Source organism: Ambystoma mexicanum, chromosome 1p (genome assembly GCF_040938575.1).
Source record: "Ambystoma mexicanum isolate Mex_15411 chromosome 1p, UKY_AmexF1_1, whole genome shotgun sequence".
Lineage (NCBI taxonomy): Eukaryota > Metazoa > Chordata > Amphibia > Caudata > Ambystomatidae > Ambystoma > Ambystoma mexicanum.
In genome coordinates, this window is record NC_090921.1 from 458,939,270 (window position 1) to 458,967,079 (window position 27,810).

At 45.4% G+C, this 27,810-nt stretch overlaps 1 protein-coding gene across 4 annotated transcripts in view; it reads left to right on the top strand.

Annotated features, from left to right (window-relative positions):
* Positions 1-27,810, top strand: part of REX1BD (required for excision 1-B domain containing) — a 298,422-nt gene that overhangs the window by 264,117 nt on the left and 6,495 nt on the right. For 2 of the 4 annotated variants that reach the window (XR_011303914.1, XR_011303913.1), the window contains exons 5-6: positions 5,863-5,951; positions 7,854-8,039. Coding sequence is in view for 2 of the 4 variants with exons in the window: in XM_069649292.1 (XP_069505393.1) it covers positions 5,863-5,951 (89 nt within the window). In the remaining 2 variants the exon portion in view is untranslated. The remainder of the gene's footprint in view (positions 1-5,862; positions 5,952-7,853; positions 8,040-27,810) is intronic. The other 2 variants (XM_069649293.1, XM_069649292.1) reach the window with 1 other exon arrangement.

The window sequence follows — 27,810 nt, forward strand, 5'->3', positions numbered from 1 at the left end:
CCATTAAGCACCACTAAGGGGCCTTCTTAACTGTCGACAAAAGGTAAGGATCTGTCACCGGAAACTTGCATTATTTAAAAAGGGGTCCCTGTGGGTAGAAGCCCCTTGATCATCTGCACAGGTGAAATACTAACTACAGCCCGAGCTCGGCACCAGCAGCGAGGCAGAAGACCCTAGCCAGCAAACTGCAGCATCCAGCCCGTGCCTGACCAACATGAGCGAAACCGAGCGTCGATTCCAGCTCCGACATGCGCCAGTCAGGCTCAAATAATTTGATCTGGGCCACTGATGTCAGTGTAATCTGGGGTCCAGATGGATGAGAGATTTTAAAGTTTATGAGGAGGCCATAGAACCACTGGAAGATAGAGGATTAAAACGTTTTTAACATTGTTAGCAAGCCCACAAGTTCAAGACATAATATATGAACTAACCAATGAAGAAATAAGAACATTTCAGGACCTCAAATAAAAATTCAATGATTACTTTGCACCCAGACTAATGTTGACTATGAATAACAACATTTCCATACCACCCATCAGGATGAGGTAAAACACTGCAGTTTCCATCTCTAGCCAAACAATAAAGCAATAAAATCACAAATAATAGCGGGAGTGTATGTTTGTTTGTTTTATTATTTATAATGCGCACATAACCACAAGGATAACAAGGCGCGAGCATAGTAAGAGGGTTGTATAGCTTAGTTACATACAGCAAATTAAATAACGTCCCGTGGAGTTACAATAGGGATACAGTGGTAACATGGGTAAACAGATATCAAAGACATTTTATCTAGTGCAGTTTATATAGTAGCAGGAGGTAGCGGGGGTACACTAAACAATAATACAATTAGTGATGGCACTGATAATGGCATGAGGAGCCACCAGGGAGTATTATTTGTCATGGTCCTTCATCCATTGTATAATGTATGTCCTGAACTGAAAGTAAGGGTTCGTGTTCGTTGTTCCGGAAGAAATTGTTACAAAAGATCACATCCTGGAGGTAATTCTGACCGGGCAAGGATAGCCATTGCGATAGAAAAACAATTGGAAGCTATGGACACAATCCAACTTAACCTGGTTACCTGTCCTAGGAGCAATGGTCACTAGTGTGCGTGTCACTGTAGCTTAAGGATGGCTGTTAGGTGCTGTAGGTGGCACAGCTGAGTCTCTGTCTCGGATAAGTGCAATCGTTTGCATTTATATTGGATTCAGAGCTATAGCCAGTGCTGGAAATGGGAAAATATGACTGCGGTAACCTTGTCCTCCTTCTGTGGCGGTGCTGGGGTGCGGAAAAGGCGGGTGCGAGGGACGTGCCCAGGCTAGTTCACTCATGCACCACAGTATCTCTTCGTGGAACCCAAGCCTAGCAAATTGCATAAAAGCAAAGAGTATTCTGGGAACATAAGAATGGCAACAATTATAAATATGTATATATTTGAACCATATTTGTGATAGTAATTCAGCAAGAATCCGTTTTAAGTAGCGGTGTATCGAAATTTGTCTTAGAATACATATTCGGCCGAATTCATCCAGAAAATGAGATCTTCGGCTTCGGGCAAATAATTATTACTCGAAGCCGAATAGTTACCCCTACAAAATACATTAAACACTGCTTTGACTGGTGCCTGGAATCAGTCAGCCGTGTCATGTTTATCCTTTAAAAGGATAATTAAACACATGCCGCTATTACTTTTCTGATTGAGTTCATGCAGAGCAGAGGTTAGAAAGTGCAAAAAAGCCCCTGCTCTTCATATGCTGGACAGACTTTCATCTGGTGGTTTGCTGGGGAGGGGTGAGTTGAAGCCAAACTCTCAATATTTTGGATGTATATCTGGTCTCCCTTGTATTTTTCAGTTGAAACAATGGAGCTGGAACAATAGTTTGTGTAGTCGCTATTTGGAAATGTTTTTTTCTTTAGGCGCTTATTGATTTTCGGATGACCTGTGTGAGAACTCGTAGTTGCAGGTTCCAATCCCACCAATTTCCAATCCAAATAATATAATTTAGTAGATTAATGTAGCTGTTGCAGAGATCCCAGTAAATTCCAAAATCTGAGTAAAAGAGCTCAGGTGGTAGTGTGCCTGCAGCAAAGAACTGTATTCAGCCTGCATGCCAAGGTTATAAAGAAAGTAAGATGGCTCGGTGGGAAGTGTGCCTGTGGCAGAGATGTGCTTGTAATATTGAAACATACATACACAATTCCTGCCCTCCAACTTTCTCATATTGCCGAAATGAGTCCCTTTCAATTGTGTGAAAGTGAAAGATATTACTAAAGAACGTGGCTACATTTTTTAAACAAAATGCCCCAGTCTATGGGTAATTCCTCGCAACATTTGAGAGTTAAAAAAGAGGGATATTTATGTTATAAAGACAAGAAGATACAAATGTACAATTTAGAAACATTGGTCCAAATGGATGTACAAATGAAAAAAATAAGTAAAATTAAAAGGCACATGCCAATTAAAGATCTCAAAATCACCATATAGTCTCAGCCAGGAACTATGGAGGACTCGGCATTCCCTATATATTTTTGTCTGGTGTCTTTTACTATGCCCCAAAACACCAACAACTTTCTCCACCCGATTAAGAAAGACAAAAACGATCTATTAATGGAAAGAATTTCTTTCAAATGACTCAATCCCACTCAGTACCACAGGTAGACAGCATGGCTTTAGCATCACCAAGGCATGGATTCAGTAGCACTTCTGGAGGGTGCTAATTGATGTAGTCACTCTTATTGTGTTTCAGTGCTTAGCTGAAGCTAAAAGGCTAAAAGTAGGCAAGCCCAAAAAGAATATTTAAAAGTACAAGTAGACACATCCCAGCCTTCCCTCACAGTCATTGAATACGTGCATACTATACTTTTGAGATAGTCTTAGTTACTTGGGCATTGCCCAACAAGCAACACCTATGAATAGACATAAATACAAACTGTGCTGTTATTGAACACTTTCGTTTCTGATAATTTAATCGCTTCATGGTTTGCACAAACATCTTCCGTTGACAAGGAAAAGAAATGCAATAAAGAATGGATATACATATTTTAAAATATGTTTTTAATTTACATAGTGTTTGTTTTGTCCAAATAACTTTCTTTTAGAAAAAAGTCTACTATTCGGCTCCGTATTCAGCTCTGGCCGAATACTTGTCCAACTATTCGGTATTGGGCCGGATACTTAAAGCTATCCGGTTCACCCTTACTTTTAAGTATGTAATAAATGTTGAACACTGCTATTTTTTATTGGTCTCAATGTTCACCCTAACCAAAAAAACTCAATAAATTACAAGACATACATACCAATTTGGACAGCTTCTGAAGAGAATGTGAGGCTTTGAATGTTTCTGCATTAAGGATTGCGCACCGAGTCTTCAGAACCACGGGGCTGCTTGTGCCTGCGAGCTGAACAGATCTGCAAGTTTCATGGGCTATTCCCTGGGCCTCTGGTCAGAGCAGAGCTCCAGCAGCGCTCCTGCAAGACAAATGCTGTTTGTCTTGCCGCTGCTCCGCTCCATCTTGTTCCGGCACATTTCCAACACTGGCTATGACCTGGTCACTGCTTGTGTTATATTTGTGCTGTGTATGTATGGGTGGTGTCGTTTTTTATTGAACATGTGCACTCTCCAATGCTTAACTTTGCGTCAAATCACAATCTTACACTAGCAAACATACCACCATGAAAGCGTGCCATCCCTAAATTCTGGTCCACACATCCTATAGAACTGAACTGTAAGAATCTCTTGCATTATGCCACTACTGGCACTTTTAAACGCAGGGTATTTTGATAAATAGCCCGATTACTAATCCCTTTATTACACAGTATGCGGTACACTAGAAAACGTCAGCCATTCTATTTTTATTGGGCCAGACATTGCCCTCGACTTTTCCAGAAGATGCTTAGCCATGCGCCAACACTTAGATATGACAACAAGAGCTGTGCACTAAGTTTACATGTTAATCACGATGCACCTAGTCTTCAAAGGCTGGCTAATGCAGAAGGAAAGACTAGCAAAGCAATGAACAAAACTGCTGGACCACACTTTAGGAATCCCTTTGCTCTAAATAACTGGAATGGATCAAACCTCATAATCCTAGCGGTATGCTCTTTTGAAATATATCAACCAATAACATTCAAGTACAGACGCATTAAACTCGACAGGGAAAAGATGAAGTGATAAGCATTGATGGCACATGCCACCACTCGTGGATCAATTTCACGTGGCAGACGATCCACATGTGTGTACAAAACCTGCAGTTTATAATCCTATAATTGGTAGCATTCATACGCCTAAGTGCTGAAAATGTGTTAAATAATGAATACTTATGTGGGAATGATTTTCTAGAGCTGAAATCAATACTGATTTTAGTCAGTATTTTGAGGAAAATAATGTGTTTGTTAAAAAAAAGAATAATGAAGCCGAACACCATTGACCAAGCTGTCGGAAAAAAAATCTCTCCTCCACACATAGCAACTTGTATTACTTTCTTTTTTGTTTAAAACTCGCTGAGTCATTTTGATCATACATTTTGTAGATTCAGGGCATGTGTGCCTGGTACTCAGAAGGGGACCGTTTGACTACAATGAAAAGGGCACATCAGACTATTGCATGTTAGTCAGTTTGTAGCTGCAACAAAACTCCATCCTTCCTAGAGGCCCCTCCACACTTCCCCAACCTACTAGTGAGCCCTTTCTTTGGTCTGGCATGAGAGAGGCTGAGCTTTTCCAACAATATATAGAATGGCATGGTACCAATTTAGTGCTGTATTACAGTGTGGCTAAAAACCACAGAAGCAAGGCTCCCAGTCCATAACATTCCGCTGTTTTATTTTTCTAAGGTGCCAGTTTTCTGGGCGCCATTTTAGAATGGTAAGACTTGCATGACAATTTTACAGTTCACCTGTGTGTGTCAGCTACGAGAACATGTCTATATTCACTGTGCATTTTTCTTGTGTGACAACCTTGAGTTGTGACATATAATAAAGTGGGCTTCATTACGATTTTGCCGGTCCGGAAACAAGGGTGCCGGTAAGCTCACCGGCACCCTTGTTTCTGGATCAGCAAACTCTGAGTCTGCCTGCCATGGCCGTTGTGCCCGACAGGTCTGACCCTGCCAGTCGCTGCGGCTATGCTAGGCAGACTGTTCACGGAGCACCGGTGCTTCCGTGTCCCCACTCCCATAGAGTCCTATAGACTTACAATTTTTGACGGCGTCTGACTTCCCGGGCCACCGACCTATAAAAAAGAAGCCCAATGTCTTGTAGCTAATGAATCGCAGCATTGTATAAGTAGGGATATTTTCGTTCACAGAAGGGATTTTCTCCAAGATAATGCCACTTCCATGTTGTAGCGTTTTTTGATATTTTACTGTTCACCTGAGAGTACCTGCATTGGCCATTTGAATCTTGACTAAAGCAGTACTGTATTTTCATGGGCACAATCTTGGAACGGTACTGTAGGCAATTGCTAACAATGTTGTGTCAGCTCTGTGATGTTTATTTTCAGTGCACCTTTACCTTCACATTTTTCAATCCAGAGGGGGACAATCGGCGGTACGCGATTAGACGCGAGAATACTGTGTTCAAGGATCTAACCCGAGACTTGATGAGCGACCACTATATGGTTTAACCCATTAAGGGGCAGTAGGTGAAAATAAGTAGCCCTGATTTGAAGAAGGTCCTATAAGGGACCGAAACACGTATCATAAATAATAATTGTGAATGACAAGCCACTGGTGGCATGATCTCTCGCTCTCTCTCTCCATCCATAATGTTGCTGTTGGTGGTGTACTGGTATATTATGGCGCTGCCTCTGGGTGGGGTCTGGTTCGCACTCATTCGGAAGCTGAGATGTTCTTTTTCTTTCAGACTGCCAGCCTACAGATTGCAAAACAGAACGTGTTGGACCACCCAGGGAATGATACGTACCAAGAAGAGGTGCAGGAACTGAAACACAAGTAGGTAGACCTATGTAACTGGAATTAAAGAAACCATGAGTTCTGCTTTTTGGTGCACATATTAAAACTACTGTTGATCACGTGTAATGGGTTCACAATTTCACAGAGCACGCCAGGTTGGACCAGGTTCCCTTTAAGCACTACACATACATATTGAAAATCTTGGCCATGATGATTCTGATTTATATATAGGATGGGCAACGAAAGGCCCAGCTGCTATGGCATATTACGGGTTTGGGTATTACATAGCACATCTTCTGTTCTATTTGCATGCTCTCTTGGTCCGTTGGGTCCTCTAAGAGTGAGAGCAGGGCTAGTTGAGGGTAGAAGGAGCTGAGCAAATTATCTGTACCTTTTAGTGGTGTGAGCAGATTCAGAAGGGTGTGGTGAGACTCTCCGCACCCTAGATTCACACCTTTTATTGTCACATCCTGTTTCTTCCATCTTGTCCTTCTTGGTATTTGAGTTTTATTTTAGGTATTGAATGACTGCAAACCTAGACCCACATAACTGTACGATATAATCTTGCCTTTACCGTGGCAGGTGTGAACACAAAGAAAACCTAGAATTTAACACATGAGATTAATCAAATTTCATTCTTCAAATGGAATTAAATCCAACGCATTTTATACATGATGATCTGCTTTTAGTAAAAATCATTGCACAACGAGTCTAATCGCAAAAGCACCTATAAACCTTAACTCAAGATACTATCCCCATAATAACTGTGCAGCTTGTGGTATTTCAACTACACCCCCAATGCATAACTGGTTGGACCTACCATATCTGTTTGAGCAACCAGCATTAAGTTAAGTCAACACACCCATATTAACAATTCAGTTCTATCTCACTGAAACTAGGCCCTCACACAGAGTATCCAACACAAACAATTCCGCATAAATTCTGGAATCATTATAACCATAAATGCATACACTGCTACTCTGACGGAACCCTTTTCATAACCTGACCCTTAATCCCACCTGTATATTCTACAAGGCAACTGAGCTACAACATGCTCGGAGCCGATCCATAATTCCCCAATGAAACCTAGTCTCAGAGCGATAAGGAAATCATTAAAACAACCAAACAGAAACGCAGGCCCAAAATCAAAAGGTAAATATCACCCCTTCCATCTCCCATCTCTCCCTACCTTATTTCCCTGACTTGCCCATCGTCAACAACTACAGGGCAGAAAGATGTCTAGACTCATACAGGCTTCCCAGTACCTCACCTCAAGGGAGCATTGACTGCTTTTATATCCAGATACTTCCTGAAGCATCCAGCTAAACCACATTACTATGACCTAGCAGTGATCCGAGAAATGGGACTCAACAATGACCTAACATCCTTGCCTGCATTTCCCCCAACCGCCATTCAACCAACCATAAGACGGGACTCTACTTGTTAGCCATTCATTACTAGATACCCTGCATCATCCACCACAACCACACAGTAGGCCCTAAAAGATGTGAAGGACACCAAAAAGAACCTGCTTAGTGTCTTTGAATCTAAAAGTCTTGTAATTCAGCCCTGGAGAACAAATCGAAAGCAACCCAACATCACAGGCCCAAACAGCCGAATCAACCCAGAAATGACAGGCACAAGATGTCTCCTGATCAATGCACGTTCCGACTCCAAGCAATTCTCAGAAATGTTTGACCTTCTCTCCAAAGACCAGATAGACTTGCTCTTCACACAGAAACATAGCTCTTAGATGATCAATCCCTGGTTATCCACGATGGTATCTCATCAGTTTTTAAGATCATCGGTGCTAATCGCAACAATAGGAAAGGAGGTGGCTAGCTCTGGTACAAAGAGACTCCTTCGTAATATCAAAACCCTCTATTGACATCATCCTGGACTGTGAATCGTGTGCTCTGACCTGCTTATTCTCTGCCACAGCTGCACGCTCTAGACCTCCATCCTGCAGCCCGCACTTTGCTGACAATCTCGATGATGCCATCCTGTTCGTAGATCGCCAACTGCTAACTATACTTGAAGATTTAAACATCTGGCACGCGAAAGAAGCCAATGCTAATACAAAGTCACTTGGAGCGAACCTTGCTGCATTACACCTCAAAAAAGCAGGTAAGGGTCTTGCTCTGATAGCTGTACACACTCTGTATGGTCTTTTTTGGAATAGAAACATAATCACTGTCTGCTCCCCAGTACACCTCCCCTGGGAGATCACTTATCTATCGCGTTCACAATATTCACAGAGACACCATGGCTCGCTGGAACATAATCATCGGCCATGACCAGACCATGTAAAGAAATACACACTAACCCCATACTGGAAAAACCTGAAGCAACCAGATCTAATGCACATGCAGTTGGAACAACAACCACATTGGATGCAAAACTCCACCACATTCACAACTAGATTATTTTTGCATTGGACTGCACTGCCCTAAAAAAAATAACTAAAAGAAAAACTTTAAAAAAATAATAATAAAGAAGCCAAAAGTTTCATCCCAAGACTAAATAACTTAAGAATGGAAAATAGGAAACTGGAGAAAATCTGGAGGAAAAACAATCTACACACTAGCAGATTCGCCTGCCACCTACAATTACACTGTTACAGGGCTTTCAGCCTTCTGTCTGCAGAGGATCTATACGCTACCATTTACTCATATAATCCATCTGAATCTCCTGAGTCCCCCCAATCTTTATAAATCAATAATGAAATCTCCACGCTTATCACCCACCTTCTGAAGGCAAGCGTCCCCAGGTAGCACGATCCTCCCCACAGTGAGAGACAATAATGGACTCTCCCAGGATGGGAATAAGGCCAGGACAAAGTGCGGGTGAGCTTAAATGGGAGTTTATCAATCAAAATAGGGCATGCAAAGGACTCTGCAAACTCCGAGAGCGCTCTGTCTGACAATAGCAAAGACAGGCGTATATATTTACAAAAAACGTCATAAGAACCTACATACTATAGGGGGCACAAGTTTGTGGGGATTGGGTGGCGACGACTAGCTATAGGTGCTGCTGCGATGTGGTTTGCCGCTGCTGGAGGACGTCACTGGTTACCCTCGTGGGTTGGGCTGGGCCTGGCAGGTCAGCTGGGCTCATCCGGGCGGTGTTGTTGTGCCAACCGTGATCTGTGTCAGAGATGAATGTCTTTCCTGACTTTCTGCCCTAGGGCCACGCACACCGCAATCATTCAACCTTGCAATATTATCTTCCCTGGTAAATCTTCTAATAGGTTACTCTCCAGGTTAATGCAACACAGGAGGAATGCACCTAGAGTGGGGTCTGTTGGCGATTCATCAATACATGGTTACCATCGTCCTGTTGACCGGGTATCAGAGGTCGTGGGGTTGGGTCTCGGGGCATGGGACAGGCGGTCCGTGTTATCATGTCTTGTTAGTAGTCATTATGGATGTGTTCTTGTAATGTTGTCATAATATTGGGTGTCCTAATTTTACAGGGGCCATTAACCTAAGGTGAGCCGGCGGGTCGTGGAGTCGAAGAAAGGGCGCCTTTGGATCTGTGTTTTAAGGCCGGGGTTTACTGCTTGGTTGTAAATAATTCAGGTGGCAGGCCGTGGCCTTGGGTGCTGCGGGGGAATGTGAATGCTTGAAGCGGCTCCAGCTGAGTTGGGGGAGGTGGAGCAGCGCAGCACAGGCCTCTGCTTTTTCGTCTGGCCGGCTTCACTGGGAGGAAGGGGGAATGGCCTTGCGTGTGCTCACAAAGGTATTTTCCTCGTGTGTTGCAGACTTTAGGTGGAAGAGACATAAACATTCATATAATATACAATACTCATTGAGTCTTTCCAAAGCTCACGTTTTTGACATTGCTAGTGCCATCCATTTGGCCAATTTGAGCACATTACTTGTACACTACATTTTTAACAACTACAACATTTTGTTATATGCTTATACATGCGCGGTAAGTGAGGTAGTAGTAAGGTTGGTGGAGCACGCAGGAACAACCCGCCAATGAAACTGACGGCAGTGGCACATAGTGGGCTTGGACACACATATGGTGCATTTTCGTGCAGCCCTTACATGAGCCCTCAATATGGTTGCATTTGTCTTCCTTTGCACTCTAGCAGCATTAGTTCAGGCATTAGCTCAAGTCATTTTTATTAGACAAAATGGTTTCCAGGGCCTAGCTAAATTGAGCAGGTTTGGTCAATGTCTTCAGCCAGTGCCCCACCCACCACCTGGGCCCTGGTGGCAGGAAGGACAACTGATGAGCCATGAACCTCACCAGGGGAGAAGAGGCATGGGTGGGGGGGTCTCCTGGACCAGTCCTCCCATACATTTCCCCCCTTTCGTTACTTAAGTAATGAATACTTTAAATCCTCCAACCTCCTGCACTCTTCCTCGTCAGCTATAGCGTCATCCCATGCAGGGGTACCTTTTATGGGCATCCATGCCCTGCACACCCCTCGCAGGCTTTCACCTCTCCTAGCATATTCATCTGGGTTAAGGTCAGGTATATACAACCGCTCTCCCCTTCTAGGTCCACCCACACTTCCTCATACCATTCAAGTACCCGGGGCTCTTTAATTGTAGTGTACCATAACTTATCTACTATATCCTTGTCGTGGTATATGGGCACCATCTGGAATCTTGACGTAATTTGTTCCCGTTTGTACCTGTGCTTCCTGCATAGTTTGTATTGTACCGCGGGCGTTGCCCATTGTCACCATCATCATTGCACCATTCGGCACTGCGTTGGCACAACATCGAAGACCCACCTGGCATAGACAAAAAATGAAAAGGAGGAACACTACAGCCGGCATCAAAAACTTGACAGTCATTCCCAGCCATGATGGGACCCAGGAGAAGATATTGTCGAACCATGTACTTTCTTCTGCTCCACCTTCCATTCTCATTCTTTCTCCTAGGTTATGTATTGCTTCGATCACATGGGACCGGGAGCCGTTATCTGCGTCTTCAGAAGGTACGAATGTGCAGCAGGCACTTCCAATTTTTCGGCAAACACCTCCGTCCATTGCTGTCAACAGGTCCAAGACATACCTGTTCTGCATGGTCATTAGCCGTAGTGCTCGCAGTTCAACTTTTATTATGTTAAACCCTCCTTCAGTATCATTTGCCAGTTGGATCAGTTCCCAACGTGTGATTTGGAGCCACTTTGCATTTGCTCGCACCAGGATGCTTGGGACGAGTGAGGCGAAGAACGTTTCTGCAGAGCTGAATAATCAATATTTATCCGGGATCTGTGCCAGCAGTTCTGATGATGCTTTTGATATGTAGTTCGATGATCGTCTGTTTCGGGACAGCGCCCCTTCCTTGTTTCCGGAGGACAGGACATATACTTGTGATTCTGCAGTTGGTTGGGCTCCACTCTGTTGAGATTTTTCTCGTGTCTCCTTGCCCCCATCAATGTGGCTTTCCGGGATTACCATTAGTGCGGAGTGCAGGGTGGCCAATGAACAGCTGCCACCCCAGGATTGTGGGAGGTGTAGGTATGCCTGGTTGCCACATACCCAATAGGTATCCATTAGGGCCGCTGTCCCTTTTCTCATGTCTGGGATGGTGAGGGTCTTGTTACAGTTCTTGTTTGCCCCCATGGTGGTTCTCCCGTCTCCCTTGAAACACAGTTCATAGTTTATTTCTTTCTGCAGCTTGAAGGGTTTTTCGATGGCCGTTACCCAAGTCAATTTTGAGATGTGGTCCTTCCATATGGGTGTGCATGTCTCTTCTATCCATTGCAGTTTCTCTGGTGCCACACCCCGCAGTGCTTCAGCCTTGCACATTATTTCTTCGTCCTTCCACTTGTTGTCCGAAAAAAGTGTCCCTTGTATTATAAGAAATGGCTCCTCCAAACATACCACTCCTACTGCCTTTGGGTAACAGGTCTTCTCGTTCTGCAGCATCCTAAAAGTTACCTCATGTGCCTGGAAGGTGTTCTTAATTCTGCACAACGTGAGATGAAGGAGACACTGGGCATCGACAATAGGCAACTCTTTGGGTAACAATACTTTGGGTTTACCTGAAGCATGGGGAATGAGGGAGCAGACATAACAGCTCTCGTTCGTTGTTTGCTTAGCCGTTGCACTCATGTCCGCATACCATTTATTTGTCTGGTGGGGGTGTCGTGGGTCTTCCATTTTGTCTAATCCTAACCCATAATACTCATCATACTTTCTCCTCCCCGCCTCCCTTTTCCGTCTGTTATTTCTTTTCCTAAGGTATTTCCCAGCTTCATGGGCGATGGGCAGTGTGGGCCCCCCTTTCTCCCTCTCGCCCCCCTTTGCCCAATTATCATATAATATTTCATATCTCGCTGTTATTTTTTTCATTCTCTTTCTTTATGCTATCTAGCAGTGTGTTTTTGGTTACGGGAGCTGGCCGGCTAGTGGGTGTGTTATATAACCAGGATATAGCAGAGGGGTTACGATCATTCAGACTGCGGGCATTGTAATTGGACACTTTTGGCAGGGGAGTTGTGCTGTTTTGCCTTTTTTCCTTCAAATCTTCATTTTGCTTGATAGCAACATTAGATGGTGTCGTGTAATATCCCCATACCAGTTTAGTTCCATCCCATACCAAAAAATCACCTTCTTTAGTATTTACAATTCCTGTTTCATTTGTCACATTAGTCCCGTTAATCCCCCCCCCCCCTCGTTCATCTCGATAGAGATGAACACTATGAACCAATACGTAACTAGGCCAAACATAATTGTAAAAAATAATGTAATGCATATGGACAGTCCACACTCATATGAATATCTACATCTCTCAGCTAAAAATTCTCTATATCTAATAAATCTATCCGTTGCAGGCTGCCCGTTAGTTGCCATGGTAGTTCCTGTTTGAGATATAAAAGTGCATTAAGTGCATGCATGTAAACATTTTGTTGACACTACCAGTGCCAAGATATCATGGAAGGGGAATAGGATTGGGTAGGGGAGGGGGGTTGGGATGTACAGAGAAGGGAGCATACAACATACGTAATCTTCACATTATTATTTTACACATAAACCCATTATTAATATTCTTTTTTTTTTTTTTTTGCAATCCTTCATCATTATAGATAACCTATAATATAATGTTTTTCGTTAACAATTTTCTCTGGCATGTATACTTCATCCACACACATTTTTGTATTCACTCATCATTTTCATTAGCATTGTTTGCTGTTGTCTGTGCCTCCTCATCCACCTCTTCCTACACACTATTATACGCTTTTCGTACATCCGTCAAATGTATCCAGTACTTTAGGCCCTTAACTTTTACCGCCGTAGGGGTGCAAAATACCACTTCATATGGTCCGTGGAACCGTGGTCCATTCTACCGGCGCACAAAGCTCCGAACATAAATGAACTCTCACGGCATCAGTTGTACCAGTGTTTCAGGTTCCGTAAGGGACTCCGTTGTGTTCCCGTCTTCCCTTGTGAATGGTGGTGAGAGCTGCTTTGATATTGCGCGCGCTGCCCTAGTTAGCTTTTTCAGGTATTCTGTGAACTCATCTCCCAATATCGCAGCGCTTCTGTGCGCGTCTGAGTGTTGGCGCAGTTGGGAGTGTGCTGTGTGCATTCGTCTCCCTGTCACGATTTCGTGCGGGGACAAATGGTGGTCCTTGCTTGGCTGATTCCTTAGCTCAAACAGCGCAAGGGGCAAACAGTAAATCCAACTTTTCTTTAATGAGAAGCACAATTTGGACAATCTCCCTTTTTGGACAATCTCCCTTTTAACAGTCTGTTCATCTTTTCTACCACGCCATTACTTTGAGGATGATAAATCGAGCAAAATTTATGTTTTATTCCCAATAATGTCGTCACTTCTTTGAAGAGTTCGTTCACGAAGTAAGTGCCGTTGTCTGAGCGAATTACGTCGCAAATTCCCCAGCGCGGAATACTTCCCTTACTAGAAACTTTGCAGCGATTTTAGCATCAGGTTGTGCACATGGGCCTGCTTCCACCCACCTCGAGAATGGGCATACAACCACAATCATGTAGCGTGCCCCATTACACCTTTCTCCCATATCTGTGTAGTCAATATGCAACTCCCTGAAGGGTCCTTCTGGTTTTGGAATTGTTCCCCTGAGTCTACGTAACGTCATTTCAGAATTGTATATCTGGCACGTTGTGCACTCCATTGTCAATCTTGATACGTGTTCCTGGAGACATGGCACCAACCAGTCTTCTTGTATTTCTGCGGCAATGTGTTGTTTGGTGTTGTGTGCTGGAAAGTGTAATTGCTGAAACGCTATTTCTAATAGCTTGACTGGCATTACCACTTTCCCTGAATTAGTTTGTCGCCATAGTAAGTCTGTTGCTGATTGGCTGCACCCTCGTTTTACCCACATCATCTTTTCATCGCCACTTGCTCCTTCCTGTAGCTCTAGTATTTGTGATATGGGCATCGCATTCGTTTGTCCTGTGCTGCAGCATGTACTCACCTGTTTCATGTTTTTCAAAGTATGAGGCTTCCTTGGCAGCAGGGTCCGCTGCCGCGTTCCCCAAAGACACGTCTGTGTTGGACGTATGTGCTTGGCACTTTACTATTGCTACCACTGTTGGATCTCGTAGGGCCTCAATTAACTCCTTCAGCAATTCTGCATGTTGCACTGGAGTCCCATCTGCTCTTCGAAACCCCCTCCGCCCCCATCTTGCCAGACCTCCATGTACTGTTGTCGTCATGTAAGCTGAATCTGTGTATTACTGCACAACCTTTAGCTGCATGTAGTGCTTCTATTAATGCAATGAGTCCCGCTGCCTGTGCTGAGAAATGGGATGGAAGGCGATACTGCACTAGTGTCTCATACTCACCTTTCTCTAACCTCACCACTGCCAGCCCCATATGTTTCTCTCCCGTGTCCATGTCAATTGATGCCGACCCATCCACAAACTACACCTCCCCCTCGCTCAGGGCATTCTCGCACACCACTGTGTCCTCTCCTCTTTCCCCTGTGTAAGTCGCACAATCGTGTTCCTGCATGTCCTCCAGTGTGCATGCTTCTGTAATGAATGTTGCCGGATTCACTGTCCTGCATCGTACCACATTGATATTGGCGCTCGACAATATTATCTCATAGGCAGTTGCTCGCTGTGTGGTCAGTGTACTTTTTGATCTCTCAAGTATTGCAAATAATGAGTGTTCCACAAACAATGTGACAGGGCATCCCATTACTATTGTGGCACTTTTCTCAATGGCGAACTCGGCGGCGGCGAGAGATTGCTCACACGCGAAGTGTCCTTGCATCACCGCATCCAAGGTGCCACTATAGTAAGCCAGCGGTTTGTGTCCTAGAGAAGTCTTTTGTGTCTGTACAGCTGTCATGAGTGTTCCCTTACAATGTGAAAATAGGAAAAACTTGCGTTCATAATCAGGGTTGGCGAGTACTGGAGCACTCAAAATCAATTCTTTTAGTGACTTGAATGAGTCACTCATCTCTTCTGACCATTCTATTTTCCTGTTCTCTTGTTGTGCCTCCTTGAGTGCTTGCAGTAATGGTCTTGTGTAGGCTGCATAATCTAATATCCATGCTCTGCAATAATTGCACATTCCCAAGAATTTCTGCATCTCCTTCACTGTTGTGGGTTCTCTTACTGATCTTATTGCTTCTACCCTGTCAGGGATTATTCTCTTTCCGTCTTTTGATATCAGCTGCCCTAAGTATAAGACCTCTTCCTGACAGTATTGTAGCTTTTCCTGGTCCACTTTGTACCCCTTGTTTGCCAGCAGTGACAGGAGTGTTACTGAGTCTTTTCTGCATTTTTCTTCATTCTGTGCACAGACGAGCAGATCGTCTACATACTGAATGATGGTGCTTTCAACTGCTAAATTACCCAGGTCTTCGTTTAGAATGCGGTTGAAGATGCTTGGGCTCTCACAGTATCCCTGTGGTAGTCTGCAATGTTCGTATCTCTTTCCCCCTAATATGAATGCTGTCAGGTATCTGCTTTCTTCTGCCAAGGGGATGGAAAAGAATGCGTTTTTCAAATCGACCACTGTGAAATGTGATGCCGTTTTTGGGATACTGCATAATATTGAAGCAGGGTTCGGGACCAAAGGGAACTCTTTCTGTATGACGTCATTTAAGGGGCGTAAATCCTGGATCATCCTCCAAGCCCCTCCCTTTGCTTTTTTAATCGGGTAGATACAGGTGTTGCATGGTGAGTTTGAAGGCACTATTATTCCCTGAGCTAATAATGCATTTATTGTCTCTTTTATCCCTTCCTCCGCTTCACGGGACAATGGATATTGCTTTACTCGGGGCAGGAATGCCCCTTGTTTGAGTTTTATGACTACTGGCGTCACTCCATGCAACAACCCCACATCATGGGGGCCAGTACACTGCGCCATTCACATCCATCTATGTCCATCCCAATTACTGCAATCCTTTTTGCTGATACCTGCACAGCATGCAAGTCTAATGATACCACTGACCCTAGTGCTATGTCTGGGCGCACTATTGGGCGGAAGATGAATTCCCCGGGTATTCTCCAATCCAGCTTTTTTAGCTCAGGAACTACTTGGGCCAGTGTTTTCAAACCTTCAATAAACATTCTTTCGTCCACTGGCAGGCCACGTATTTCCGGAGCAGTTGTTTGAGCCTGTACTACCAACATTACACGTAATGGGCATATTCCTGGTGTTGAACACACTATTCCCCTTTCTGTGAATGATATTGTCATGTTAAGCTTGCTAAGAAGGTCCCTCCCTAACAAGTTTATTGGCGATTGTTCGTAATACAGTAAGGGTGTTTTTACAGTTTTACCCCCCACTGTCACATCCAAAGCTTCTGTGTAAGGAACTTCAATTACAGCCCCAGAGAACCCCTGCGTCTCTAACTTCCGGTTAGATAACGGAAACCGGCCCTCCCTAATACATGATTTCTCCGCTCCCGAATCCACCATGAATATGAACTGCTTGTCTCCTATCTGCACCCCTACCAATGGTTCCTCTGCTGCATCGTAGGTTGTAGATAAGACAGGACACGCAAGTGTTCTCTGTGGGCTGTCCTATGCAGGGTGTCTCATAGCCCCCCCCCTGGTTGAACACACTCCCTGAAACTACTGATACACCACTATAGGGGGCTGGTGCTGGGGCTCCATTTGCTGTTGTTGCGAAAGGGTTGCCTGGGGTGTAGTGCATAGTGTCATTGTTCTGCGGGTGATTCTGTGTTCTGTATTGGTGTCCCTGCCGTTGTTCAGGGTACCCCTGCCCTGGGTCCCTTTGTTGTTGTCCCATTGGGAGACCATATGGGCTCCCCGGATGAGGATGGCCATAGTGTTCTACCTCTGGAAACCCGTTGTTTGGTCTACTCCTGCACTCTCTGGAAACGTGTCCCCACCTCCCGCAGTTCCAACAACTTCCTTGCGCACCTCTGGGACCCTGCCATCCGTTTCCTCCCATTCCCTCATACCCTTGTCCGGCCCCTCTTCGGCCCCTGTACCCACCTCGTCCCCCTCGGGCCCAATCTTGCCACTGCAGACCTCCACTGTGCTCCTGTTCGTTCCACTGCTGTGGCCCTACTCCTGCCCAATTTGTTGCCATCCTCCCCTGTATTGCTACCAGCCCCTCCTCCTCTTCATCTCCCTCCCTACTGTGTGGGAGCGCGGCTACTGCTGCGGCGACCTTCACCAGCTTTGTTTGTACTAGTTTCGCTTCGTCTGCCAATCTTCTCTGCGCCACCTCCTTTTCCCTTCTTTTATTCGTTTGCAGTGGTGAACTATTATGCTCTGAATTTCGGGCCAACCTTTTGCTTCAATACCTGCTATTTTGTCAAGTGCTTTTTGCACCTCTTTTGGGAGCCCCCTCTTTATTATAAAGTAGAATAATGATGTTGATTGATACCAGGGCGTGCCAGTTTCGGCTCTCCACATCTCTTGGACTCGAAAAATGTAATCCATAGCATCTTCCCCGTCATTCATTGTACATTGCATTACTGACTGCAAATCTGGGGTATCTGGAAACGTTTCCCGCAAGGCATCCCACACCCTGGCACGTACTGTATTGAAAGAGGCACCATCATGGCGATCGCAGTCTAACGTTACTCCCGGGAAGCAAGCTTTTACCCATACTCTGTCAGCTTGATCCCCAACTGCTGATACTAGCAAACTCTTCACGTCGCCTTTTGCTAGAGGTACCCCAGCTGTGTGTTTCTCAAAGGCATATATCCACTTGCTTGCCCCTCCTGATAACGGGGGCAATAATTTTAACAAATTGGCCTTATCCATCTGAGCCCAGGGTATGTAATTCGGCCTCCCTCCTCCTCTATGTATTAATGGGAGTTGTAACTTCCCCTTTGTCGTTGTATCTGCACTCACCTTTACTCCTGATTTTCCTAATGGTGCCATTTTTCCCTACCTGTCCCTTAGTCGTCCTGTCCACTCCTCATCCATCGTTCTCATTGAGCATGCGCCATCCAACTCCTCACTTCCCCTTCCCATTGCCAAAATTGGCCTTTCACCTTCTTCTAAGTCATCCCCTATATCACACAATAGCTCCTCTCTGCCTCCTGTGGTCCTTACCTCATCACCAGTACACCCCTCTCTTCCCTCTAGTTCAATTATCTGTGTTGGTTCTTCTTCTATCCTAAACAGTATCTCTCCTTTTTTCCATCCTTCTCCAAATGTCCTATTCTCACTCTGCGCTCCTGATGTAGGCTCTGATCTAGCGGCACTGATTGCAGTCCGCTCACATATACTTTTTATTCTCAAGACCTCGTCTTTAGCTATAGATAGTCTGGATTCTAGATCTCCTGTTAATTTCTCTATATCCACCCTTGGTGTACTTACCTGCTCTCGTTCCCTATGACTCTCATATGGTGGGGGTGCAGTTGGCCCTTGAGTGGTAGTGGTCGTCGTTGGGGGTACATAAGTTGGGTCACTATATCCCTCTGCGGGCACTGGCTTATTTAGTATTGGGTACAGCCTAGGTACCTCTATCGGTGGCTTCTCTTCTGGAAATACCTTGTCATCTTTTGGTATCAGCAATGGGTTGTCAGTACTAGATGGTAGGTCAGTATCTAATTCCCTTTTTTTAGGTGGGGGTATTTCTTCAAACAGTCTCCATAGGTCTAATATTTATCTCCTATTGTGTAGTTGCTTCCCCTTATATTTCAAACAAATGCATGTGGCTACCATATCTAAGACGCCCTTGTCAAATGATCCCCCTTCGGGCCATATCTGAGGTAATCCTTCTCCCTTCAACTCTGTGATCCACTGGTCATGATATTTCTTAATCCGTTCTGCGTACCCAGGTAGGCTCTTACAAATATGTGATAAGGGTGTTTCTGCCCCCATACTTCGTACCTACTGGATACTAGTGTACCTCTCTATGTATGTCCGTCTCTTAATATGGACGTATCACCATAAGAATTCATGTACTTTATGTCTTATTGAGCCTGGGTGTGTTTTCCCGCCACCTGTACAGTATGAAAATGGCTGCACACAGCCTCTATTCTATACTCTTTAGGGGGCACGTACAAGAGCAAACCATCAATAACTGTGACAATTGAACCCAGCAGATCAATGAAATGAACACTCACTTTACCACATTACACTCTTCTTTCTGATATTGCTCCTGGTCACACTTACCGTAACCATACCACAATTACGTATTTCTGACCACCTTTACACACTTATTATATAAAATATGTTCTGACATATACGATGCACACACACTCATAAGCAGCACTCTATTCACAGCCCAGTTTGTCCTCCCTTTCCTCCCTTGCCAACTGTCCCTATCCATTTTAATCTGATATATATATATATTCTTCTCCTAATTTTGATGCAAAATTATTTTTCTACTCACATTGTATCTTTGTTTGTACTAACCCGCTTTTATTTTCCCGTAAACCCAGAGAGAGAAATAGAAATAGTAGCAGTCACTAATGTATTTTACGTGTCTTCCTTTACCAGACACCTTTATCTCATATTCCACTTCTTCATATATTCCCAGTACTAGTCAAGATAGCACTATGCAGCGCCGCCTTCCACCCCCTTGCGGAGCTAGGTTCCCGTCTCTTTATCTCTGTTCACCTCTTAATCCTAATGGCCATATGCAAAGAAAAAGCAAAGAAAGTTTAGGATGGTCCTTAGTAGACCCAAAGTGCCCCCCTTTCAACCAGCCTCGTTCCCTGTCCTATATTTCCTCCCCTACTCCCTTTATGGTCGCTCGCACTCAATACTCACGTGCCCGTCTTGAACCGAGAGTCTCCGAAACTGGGTCCGTCCAGGCAGTGTTGCTGTTTGCTCAACGGTCAGCCCCGGCTTCGGTGAGCGGTACTCAAAGGGGATTTTTCAACCGGGATCCCGTACCCTCTCTCTGGTGAGTGCGCACTTCTGAGCGTACCGGTCGCCGTTGGCAGGCAGCCTCCCGGAGCCGGCGCACCGTGCGTATCCCTTTTCGACCAGAGATTTTCGTGCCAAAGGGGACAGTAGGGATATATATATATATATATATATATATATATATATATATATATATATATATATATATATATATATATATATATATATATATATATATATTAGGAGAGAGATTAAAATCACGCTTTCGGGGTCACCACTGACGGCAAGCGTCCCCAGGTAGCACGATCCTCCCCACAGTGAGAGACAATAATGGACTCTCCCAGGATGGGAATAAGCCCAGGACAAAGTGCGGGTGAGCTTAAATGGGAGTTTATCAATCAAAATAGGGCATGCAAAGAACTCTGAAAACTCTGAGAGCGCACTGTCTGACAATAGCAAAGACAGGCGTATATATTTACAAAAAACATCATAAGAACCTACATGCTATAGGGGGCACAAGTTTGTGGGGATTGGGTGGTGACGACTAGCTATAGGTGCTGCTGCGATGTGGTTTGCCGCTGCTGGAGGACGTCACTGGTTACCCTCGTGGGTTGGGCTGGGCCTGGCAGGTCAGCTGGGCTCATCCGGGCGGTGTTGTTGTGCCAACCGTGATCTGTGTCAGAGATGAATGTCTTTCCTGACTTTCTGCCCTAGGGCCACGCACACCGCAATCATTCAACCTTGCAATATTATCTTCCCTGGTAAATCTTCTAATAGGTTATTCTACAGTTTAATGCAACACAGGAGGAATGCACCTAGAGTGGGGTCTGTTGGCGATTCATCAATACATGGTTACCATCGTCCTGTTGACCGGGTATCAGAGGTCGTGGGGTTGGGTCTCGGGGCATGGGACAGGCGGTCCGTGTTATCATGTCTTGTTAGTAGTCATTATGGATGTGTTCTTGTAATGTTGTCATAATATTGGGTGTCCTAATTTTACAGGGGCCATTACCCTAAGGTGAGCCTGCGGGTCGTGGAGTCTAAGAAAGGGCGCCTTTGGATCTGTGTTTTAAGGCCGGGGTTTACTGCTGGGTTGTAAATAATTCAGGTGGCAGGCCGTGGCCTTGGGTGCTGCGGGGGAATGCGAATGCTTGAAGCGGCTCCAGCCGAGTTGGGGGAGGTGAGCAGGGCAGCACAGGCCTCTGCTTTTTCGTCTGGCCGGCTTCACTGGGAGGAAGGGGGAATGGCCTTGCGTGTGCTCACAAAGGTATTTTCCTCGTGTGTTGCAGACTTTAGGTGGAAGAGACATAAACATTCATATAATATACAATACTCATTGAGTCTTTCCAAAGCTCACGTTTTTGACATTGCTAGTGCCATCCATATGGCCAATTTGAGCACATTACTTGTACACTACGTTTTTAACAACTACAACATTTTGTTATATGCTTATACATGCGCGGTAAGTGAGGTAGTAGTAAGGTTGGTGGAGCACGCAGGAACAACCCACCAATGAAACTGACGGCAGTGGCACATAGTGGGCTTGGACACACATATGGTGCATTTTCGTGCAGCCCTTACATGAGCCCTCAATATGGTCGCATTTGTCTTCCTTTGCACTCTAGCAGCATTCGTTCAGTTTTGGCGCGGGACCGTGGGGTGCAGTCTTCTCGATAACACACATAACATGAAAAACCTCCCGGGACGCTTGTACCTTTTGCGCCTAGCTACATGGATGTGGGTGCTTCATCCCTAATGTCATATGAGCACCCATTCTGCCATTTTCATGTATTTACAGGTTTTTTAGTCAGAGAGGTTGTGGAGAGAACGCTTTCATCACAGGTGGTTTGCTCATTAGTATTTGGGGACTCTGCTTTTGTCAGGGGACCTTTGTACAGTTCTTTTCCACCCAGTCCCTGCCGGCCGGGTCATGCTGGAAACAGCGATACACTGCGGAAGGTGAAATGTTACAGTGTTGGTATCTAACACTAGCTCATGTCCGTCTGTTCGTGGGAACGGGCTCTTAGCGGATCTGCCAGGGAGCTGTGGCCACAGGGATAAGTGACACTCTCCAAGGGTGGGGGCCGCGCTGCGGTGCACAGGGCTCAAGTCATTTTTATTAGACAAAATGGTTTCCAGGGCCTAGCTAAATTGAGCAGGTTTGGTCAATGTCTTCAGCCAGTGCCCCACCCACCACCTGGGCCCTGGTGGCAGGAAGGACAACTGATGAGCCATGAACCTCACCGGGGGAGAAGAGGCATGGGAGGGGGGTCTCCTGGACCAGTCCTCCCATACACTTCCTATTCCTCCTCAACGACTCTTATCAGCACCGGAAGAGTCCCAGCTCAGTTGAAATCTGCATACATCAGACCTTTGCTCAAAAAGCCTAGAGCAGACCCATAGGACCAGCCAGCTATCGCTCAATCTTAATCACGCCTTTCATCAGGAAACATCTGGAAAAATTAATATATCGTCACCTCCAGGACTTTTTTTGTAAACAAACTAACTGTAACATAAGCCTAAAGTAATCTTGTATTTGTTGCGCCCAGTTACCTTTGGGGTTGGTGCGCCTTACACATAAAATAAACAAACAAACTGAGGGACAACATGGTTTTAGACCTTGGCAGGCACTGCTGTAGTGTTGTTAATGGGCCATTGATAGTAGCAGGTGTAAAATGGTGCGAGTATCTGGCATCTAATAGCAGTGCCTGGCAAATCTATCTATTTATATAAAGCAGAAAATCTGTTAGTTTGTTCCTTATACAATTCCACACTGTTACACCAGTCTGCACCACGTTTTGCATAGTTACCTGTTAGGAGCCTCCAGACATTACTGACTGCATGGCATTTGGACACCCCACCCGTTTTGCCGGGTTTCAGCCCCTTCACACATGAGATGGTTGCCTGAAATTGGTGAAACGATCAATGTGGTCGTAGAAGGACCAGACGAAACTCATTTTAAGCGTCTCAATGCAAGGAACAAAACTCCTTGAAAACCACATTTCAAGGCCCAAGGTCGCACCGTTTCCGAGATATTTTCACTGCAATACACTGCACGCGCCAGGGCGAGGCGACCGGTTGGGAGAGCGCAAAGAAGGCCAGTTTACTTCAGATTGCAAAGCACATCGAGCGATAAGCGACCCGGAACAGCGACCTACAGGATCATTGATTTTCTACAATTGATGAGCATTGACATGTCTGTCTACAGAATCCGTGCGGAGTACGCACACTTTTTGATAGTCCCTAATACAACACTGACAGGTACTTTGAGTGCAAAATTTGATGGTAAGGCTTCATCAGAGTGAGCTCAAAGATTTCCCATGCGGAGGTGTTTTCCACAGGGAGAGGCAGGCACTGAATGGGAATGGCCATAGGGATTAGCGTGACCAGGGGCAGTCAATGGGTGGGCAAATAACCAAACCACATCTACAAGCTGTGTGTCCCTCCTAATATGCCATTTCTCACTAACCGTACTCTAGTGCAATAGTTCTGGTTTATAGGTGGTGCAAGTACCACCTAATAGCCCAAACTAATAATGCAAATAAAAACTCAGAGAGTTAATGTTAATGTTAATGTTAAAGGGCATTTGTACCGCGCACTATCACCACCGGAGTGGTCCCCTGGCGCTCTGGCGGCTCTGAAAGAGGGGGGGAGGGTGGGTTAGTGGGTGGAGGCTGGAAAAGTGCAAGATTGCAGTGATGTGCTGTTGGCAGCCTCAGCCCGGTGGTTCCGTCGGCTGGGCCTGGGGTGTATGCGGCCGGTAGTCGTCGTGTGCTGATGTGCGAGTCTGTGTTTTTTTGTTTTGTTGTTGCAGTGTAGTGAAGTTTGTGCGGTTTTCTGCACTAGAGGTTTGTGGTTGTGTTTGGTTTGGAGTTTGAGAGGTGTATGCAGAGAAGGAAATTGTTAATGGTATTCGTTAGTCATCTCTATCCTGGACTGAACCGGTTGGGCTCGTGTAATCTTACCCATCGGGATGCTTGTACACCCTGAGCCTCAGGAGGTACGTGCCCGTTTTCCATTTGAGGCCGTTTGAGGATCTAGCTGTCCCCTCCGCCCGCTCCCTTAATAACCATGCATGCTCCTCACCCCCTCCACATGACTAGCGCCGCTGCTAATGTCCATACACCCGGTTGTGTGCTGATTGGTGGTATCTTGTCCGTTCCACAGCCTCGTGGAACCTAGTTGTGGCTGTACGGACGGTGGGGGATGGTAAGGGTTGGCTGGAGTAGTTGTATCCGTTTCTCTGGGTCTCGAGGGTGGACCCCTGTGTCCAGCGTCAGCCCTACTGGTGCCCAGGGTACGTCTGTCGGTTCTAGGGGTTTGTCAATGTCCTTTTTTGATGAGTCGTTTGTCTTATTGTTGTTTCGGTTTTAGTCTCCGGTGTTGAAGAGGCAGGTTTTTAGTAATTTTCTGAATTTAAGGTGGTCTTTGGTGTTCCTTATTACTTTTGGGATGTTGTTCCAGGTTTTCGCGGCTAAGTGGTAGAAAGCGGTGCCTCCGAGTTTCTTCTTGATGTAAGGTTTTTGTTCCAGTCGGATTTTGTTGGTTGACCTGAGCGGTCTCGTTGGCTTGTAGATTGTTATTTTTTTTGTAGGAATTCTGCTCCTTGTCCGCTGATTGCCCTGTGCGTTATGCACATTGTTTTGAAGATGATACGCTGTTTTACTGGGAGCCAGTGTAGTGTTTTTAGGGCCGGGGTGATGTGGTCTCTTCTGGATAGTTTGAGGAGTAGTCTAGCTGCAGTGTTTTGGATCCGTTGTAGCTTCTTCAGTAGGTATTCCGGTATACCGAGGTAGAGGCTGTTTGCATAGTCGATACTTGACATGATGAGGCCGACGATGGTGAGTGTTTTGTGTGTGAAGGAGAGGAAAGGTAGTATTTTTCTTGCCGTGTGGAGGAGGAAGAAGCATTTCTTGACTGTTGCGTTTATTTGCGGTTCTAAGGTTAGGGTGTTGTCCATCAAGAGGGACTCATCCCGCTAGACATCTCAGCAACCTTTGACACCATTAGTCATGAGAGACTCAAATATATTGGTATTAAAAAATCAGTTATACATTAGATCACCCCCTTCCTCATTGGTAGATCAGAATCCACAATTTTGTGCCCCTACAATTCCCGGCCTTGCTCACTTACCTATGGAGTGTCCCACGGATCCACGCTCTCGCCTCTAATTTTCAAAATCTACATGACATCATCACTAAATCTGGTATCTCCTGCTACAAATACGTGAATGACACACAAATAATCTACACATTTGTGAACCTCCCATCATCAAAAGTCCAAGACATTAAAAACTGCTTTGCACTGGTGGACGCATGGATGACAGCAAACATACTAAAGCTCAAACCTAGTAAAACAGTGTTGGTGCTCTGTAATACTACAGGTTCTAACTCCACCAGAATTCCGTGCCCTGTCGAGATGGGACCTTGCCCAAACCCTGTCAACCAAAGTTGGAAATCTTGTAACAATAATGGACAAAACCCTCACTCTTGCTACACAGGTCAAAGCCATGGTCAGACGCTGTTTCTCCCAGCTTCCATTGCTACACCGCATTTTACTTTACTTAACATTCACTAACAGGGCCATGGCCATAATTCCTCTAATACTATTCAAACTAAACTATGCAAATAGCTTCTATCTCTGACTCCCAGACTACCTAATGAGGAAATTTCAAAGAGTTCAAAACGCAATGGCAAGACTATTTCTCAGAATGAATCGATTTGAACATATCACGCCAGCATTACGTACTCCCTGCTAGCTACCCATCAAAAATAAGGGTTCATTTCAAAACCTTGTGCACCGCCCATCCTTCATACGATGAGGGCCCTTCCTCCTTCAGAAATAAGTTTCAACACTACACTTCTTCCAGAATACTTCGGTCCAGCAATGCTGCACTAGTACTGGCCCCAACTTCAACAAGAAACAGCAAGGAGGATTCTGAACACTCTCCCGAAACCTCTCTGTTTGGAAGAGAACCACCTTACTTTGATGAAACCGCTCAAGACTTGTCTTTTTAACCAATCACTTTGATAGAAAAGAAAAATAATAGCAACTGACTAAAAACTGTGCACCAGAAACGTGGGCTAATTTACGACAAACATTTTTCGAAACTCTTGGCACTACCCTCTGCGGGAAACCAATGTGACCCAGGAAACCTCTCCTCTGTGGCACTGGTCTTCACCTTTAAGTTCAGTGAAATATACACCCAAGAGCCAAGAAGTGACGACATCCTGACCCCCACCATCCCATAACTAACTCCTCACTACTAAAATCTTGCAACCTTACACCTCCTCCACTCCTACAGACGACATGTTCCTCAAATTTCATATTTACGCAAATACATTGTGCAGATAAAACACATACATATATCACAATCCTAAATTTCATATGTGTATGTTGACCAACATTAAACAAACCATGGCTACAAAATTCATTCCGTGGACTGCCTCGAGGGGGTGAGTGTGTTCCAACACTCATTCCGGCTCCCCCAAGCCTTTTCATCTGTATTAGGGTTTGAAATATTGTCAACGTTCCATTGTGTGCGGCGTTTCACAGCCTGGTGCCTCTGTGAGCCCTTATTCCCTTCACTCCTCCCCTGCCCCCCTTTCAGCCTTCCCCTGACCCATGATTGGTTTCTGTGCCCTTCTCTTGGGCTCCGGTGCTTGGTGTGCGCAGTGAACTCGGTGCACATTCATTCCGTGGCCTGCCTCGAGGGATGAGTGTATTTCGACCCTCATACCGGCTCCGGTGTGTTACCTGGTGTGCCTCCTGTGTGCCTCATTCTGTGTGAACCCTCCCCCTCCGGTGTTTCCTGTGGTGCGCGGCTCTGGGCTGTGCTTCTTTTCCACCCGCACTCTCCACTCTTTCCTCCTTGCACCCTCTTTTGTGCTCTCAATCTCTCCCATCTTCTCAAACTGCTCCTCTATCTCCTATCCTATCCCTCTCACTAAGTCTCGAAGGAAAATGTTCAAGAGGGATATCCTGGCCTCCAACCCAGGCCTCCCTATCGCTGATACCTACATAGGCACTTCCTCCAGACATACTCTCACAGACATCCTCTTTGTTGTTCCCTCTCCAGACCTATAGATCCCTCGTATGGTCTCTGCTCCCTCTCCTTTCTCCTCCTCTCCATTAATAGTGGCGCCTGGTGGGAGGTCCTCTTGGTCCCCTTCCAGTCCTCCAAGACCATCATCAATGTCTATCTTCTTGATAGGTGTCGCTCGCGTCTTATCAACTTCCTCCCTTCTCCTGCCACTCCTTCTCACACCTCTCTGGCTCCTCTGCCACCTCCTTCCTCCTCTGCCGCCTCTGTGGCACCCACCTCCTCCTCCGCTCTGGCCCCTATGCCAACTCAGTCTACTGCCTCTGCCCCCTCTCTTCATTTTTACTGCATCCGCTTGGTGTACCTCACTCCTGTACCCCACCCCGGAAGTATTTCAAATGTAGCAACTTGCTCCACGTAGCTACTCTCAACTCTCGCTCTGCTGTCAAACACTCCTCTGTCATCTGCCACCTCCTCAAAGACCTTAACCTTGATGTCCACGCTCTCACTGAGACATGTTTCACGGCTAGCTCTGTCACAAGTGTTGACACACTCCTCCCTGAGGGCTACAGGATACTCTCTAAGCC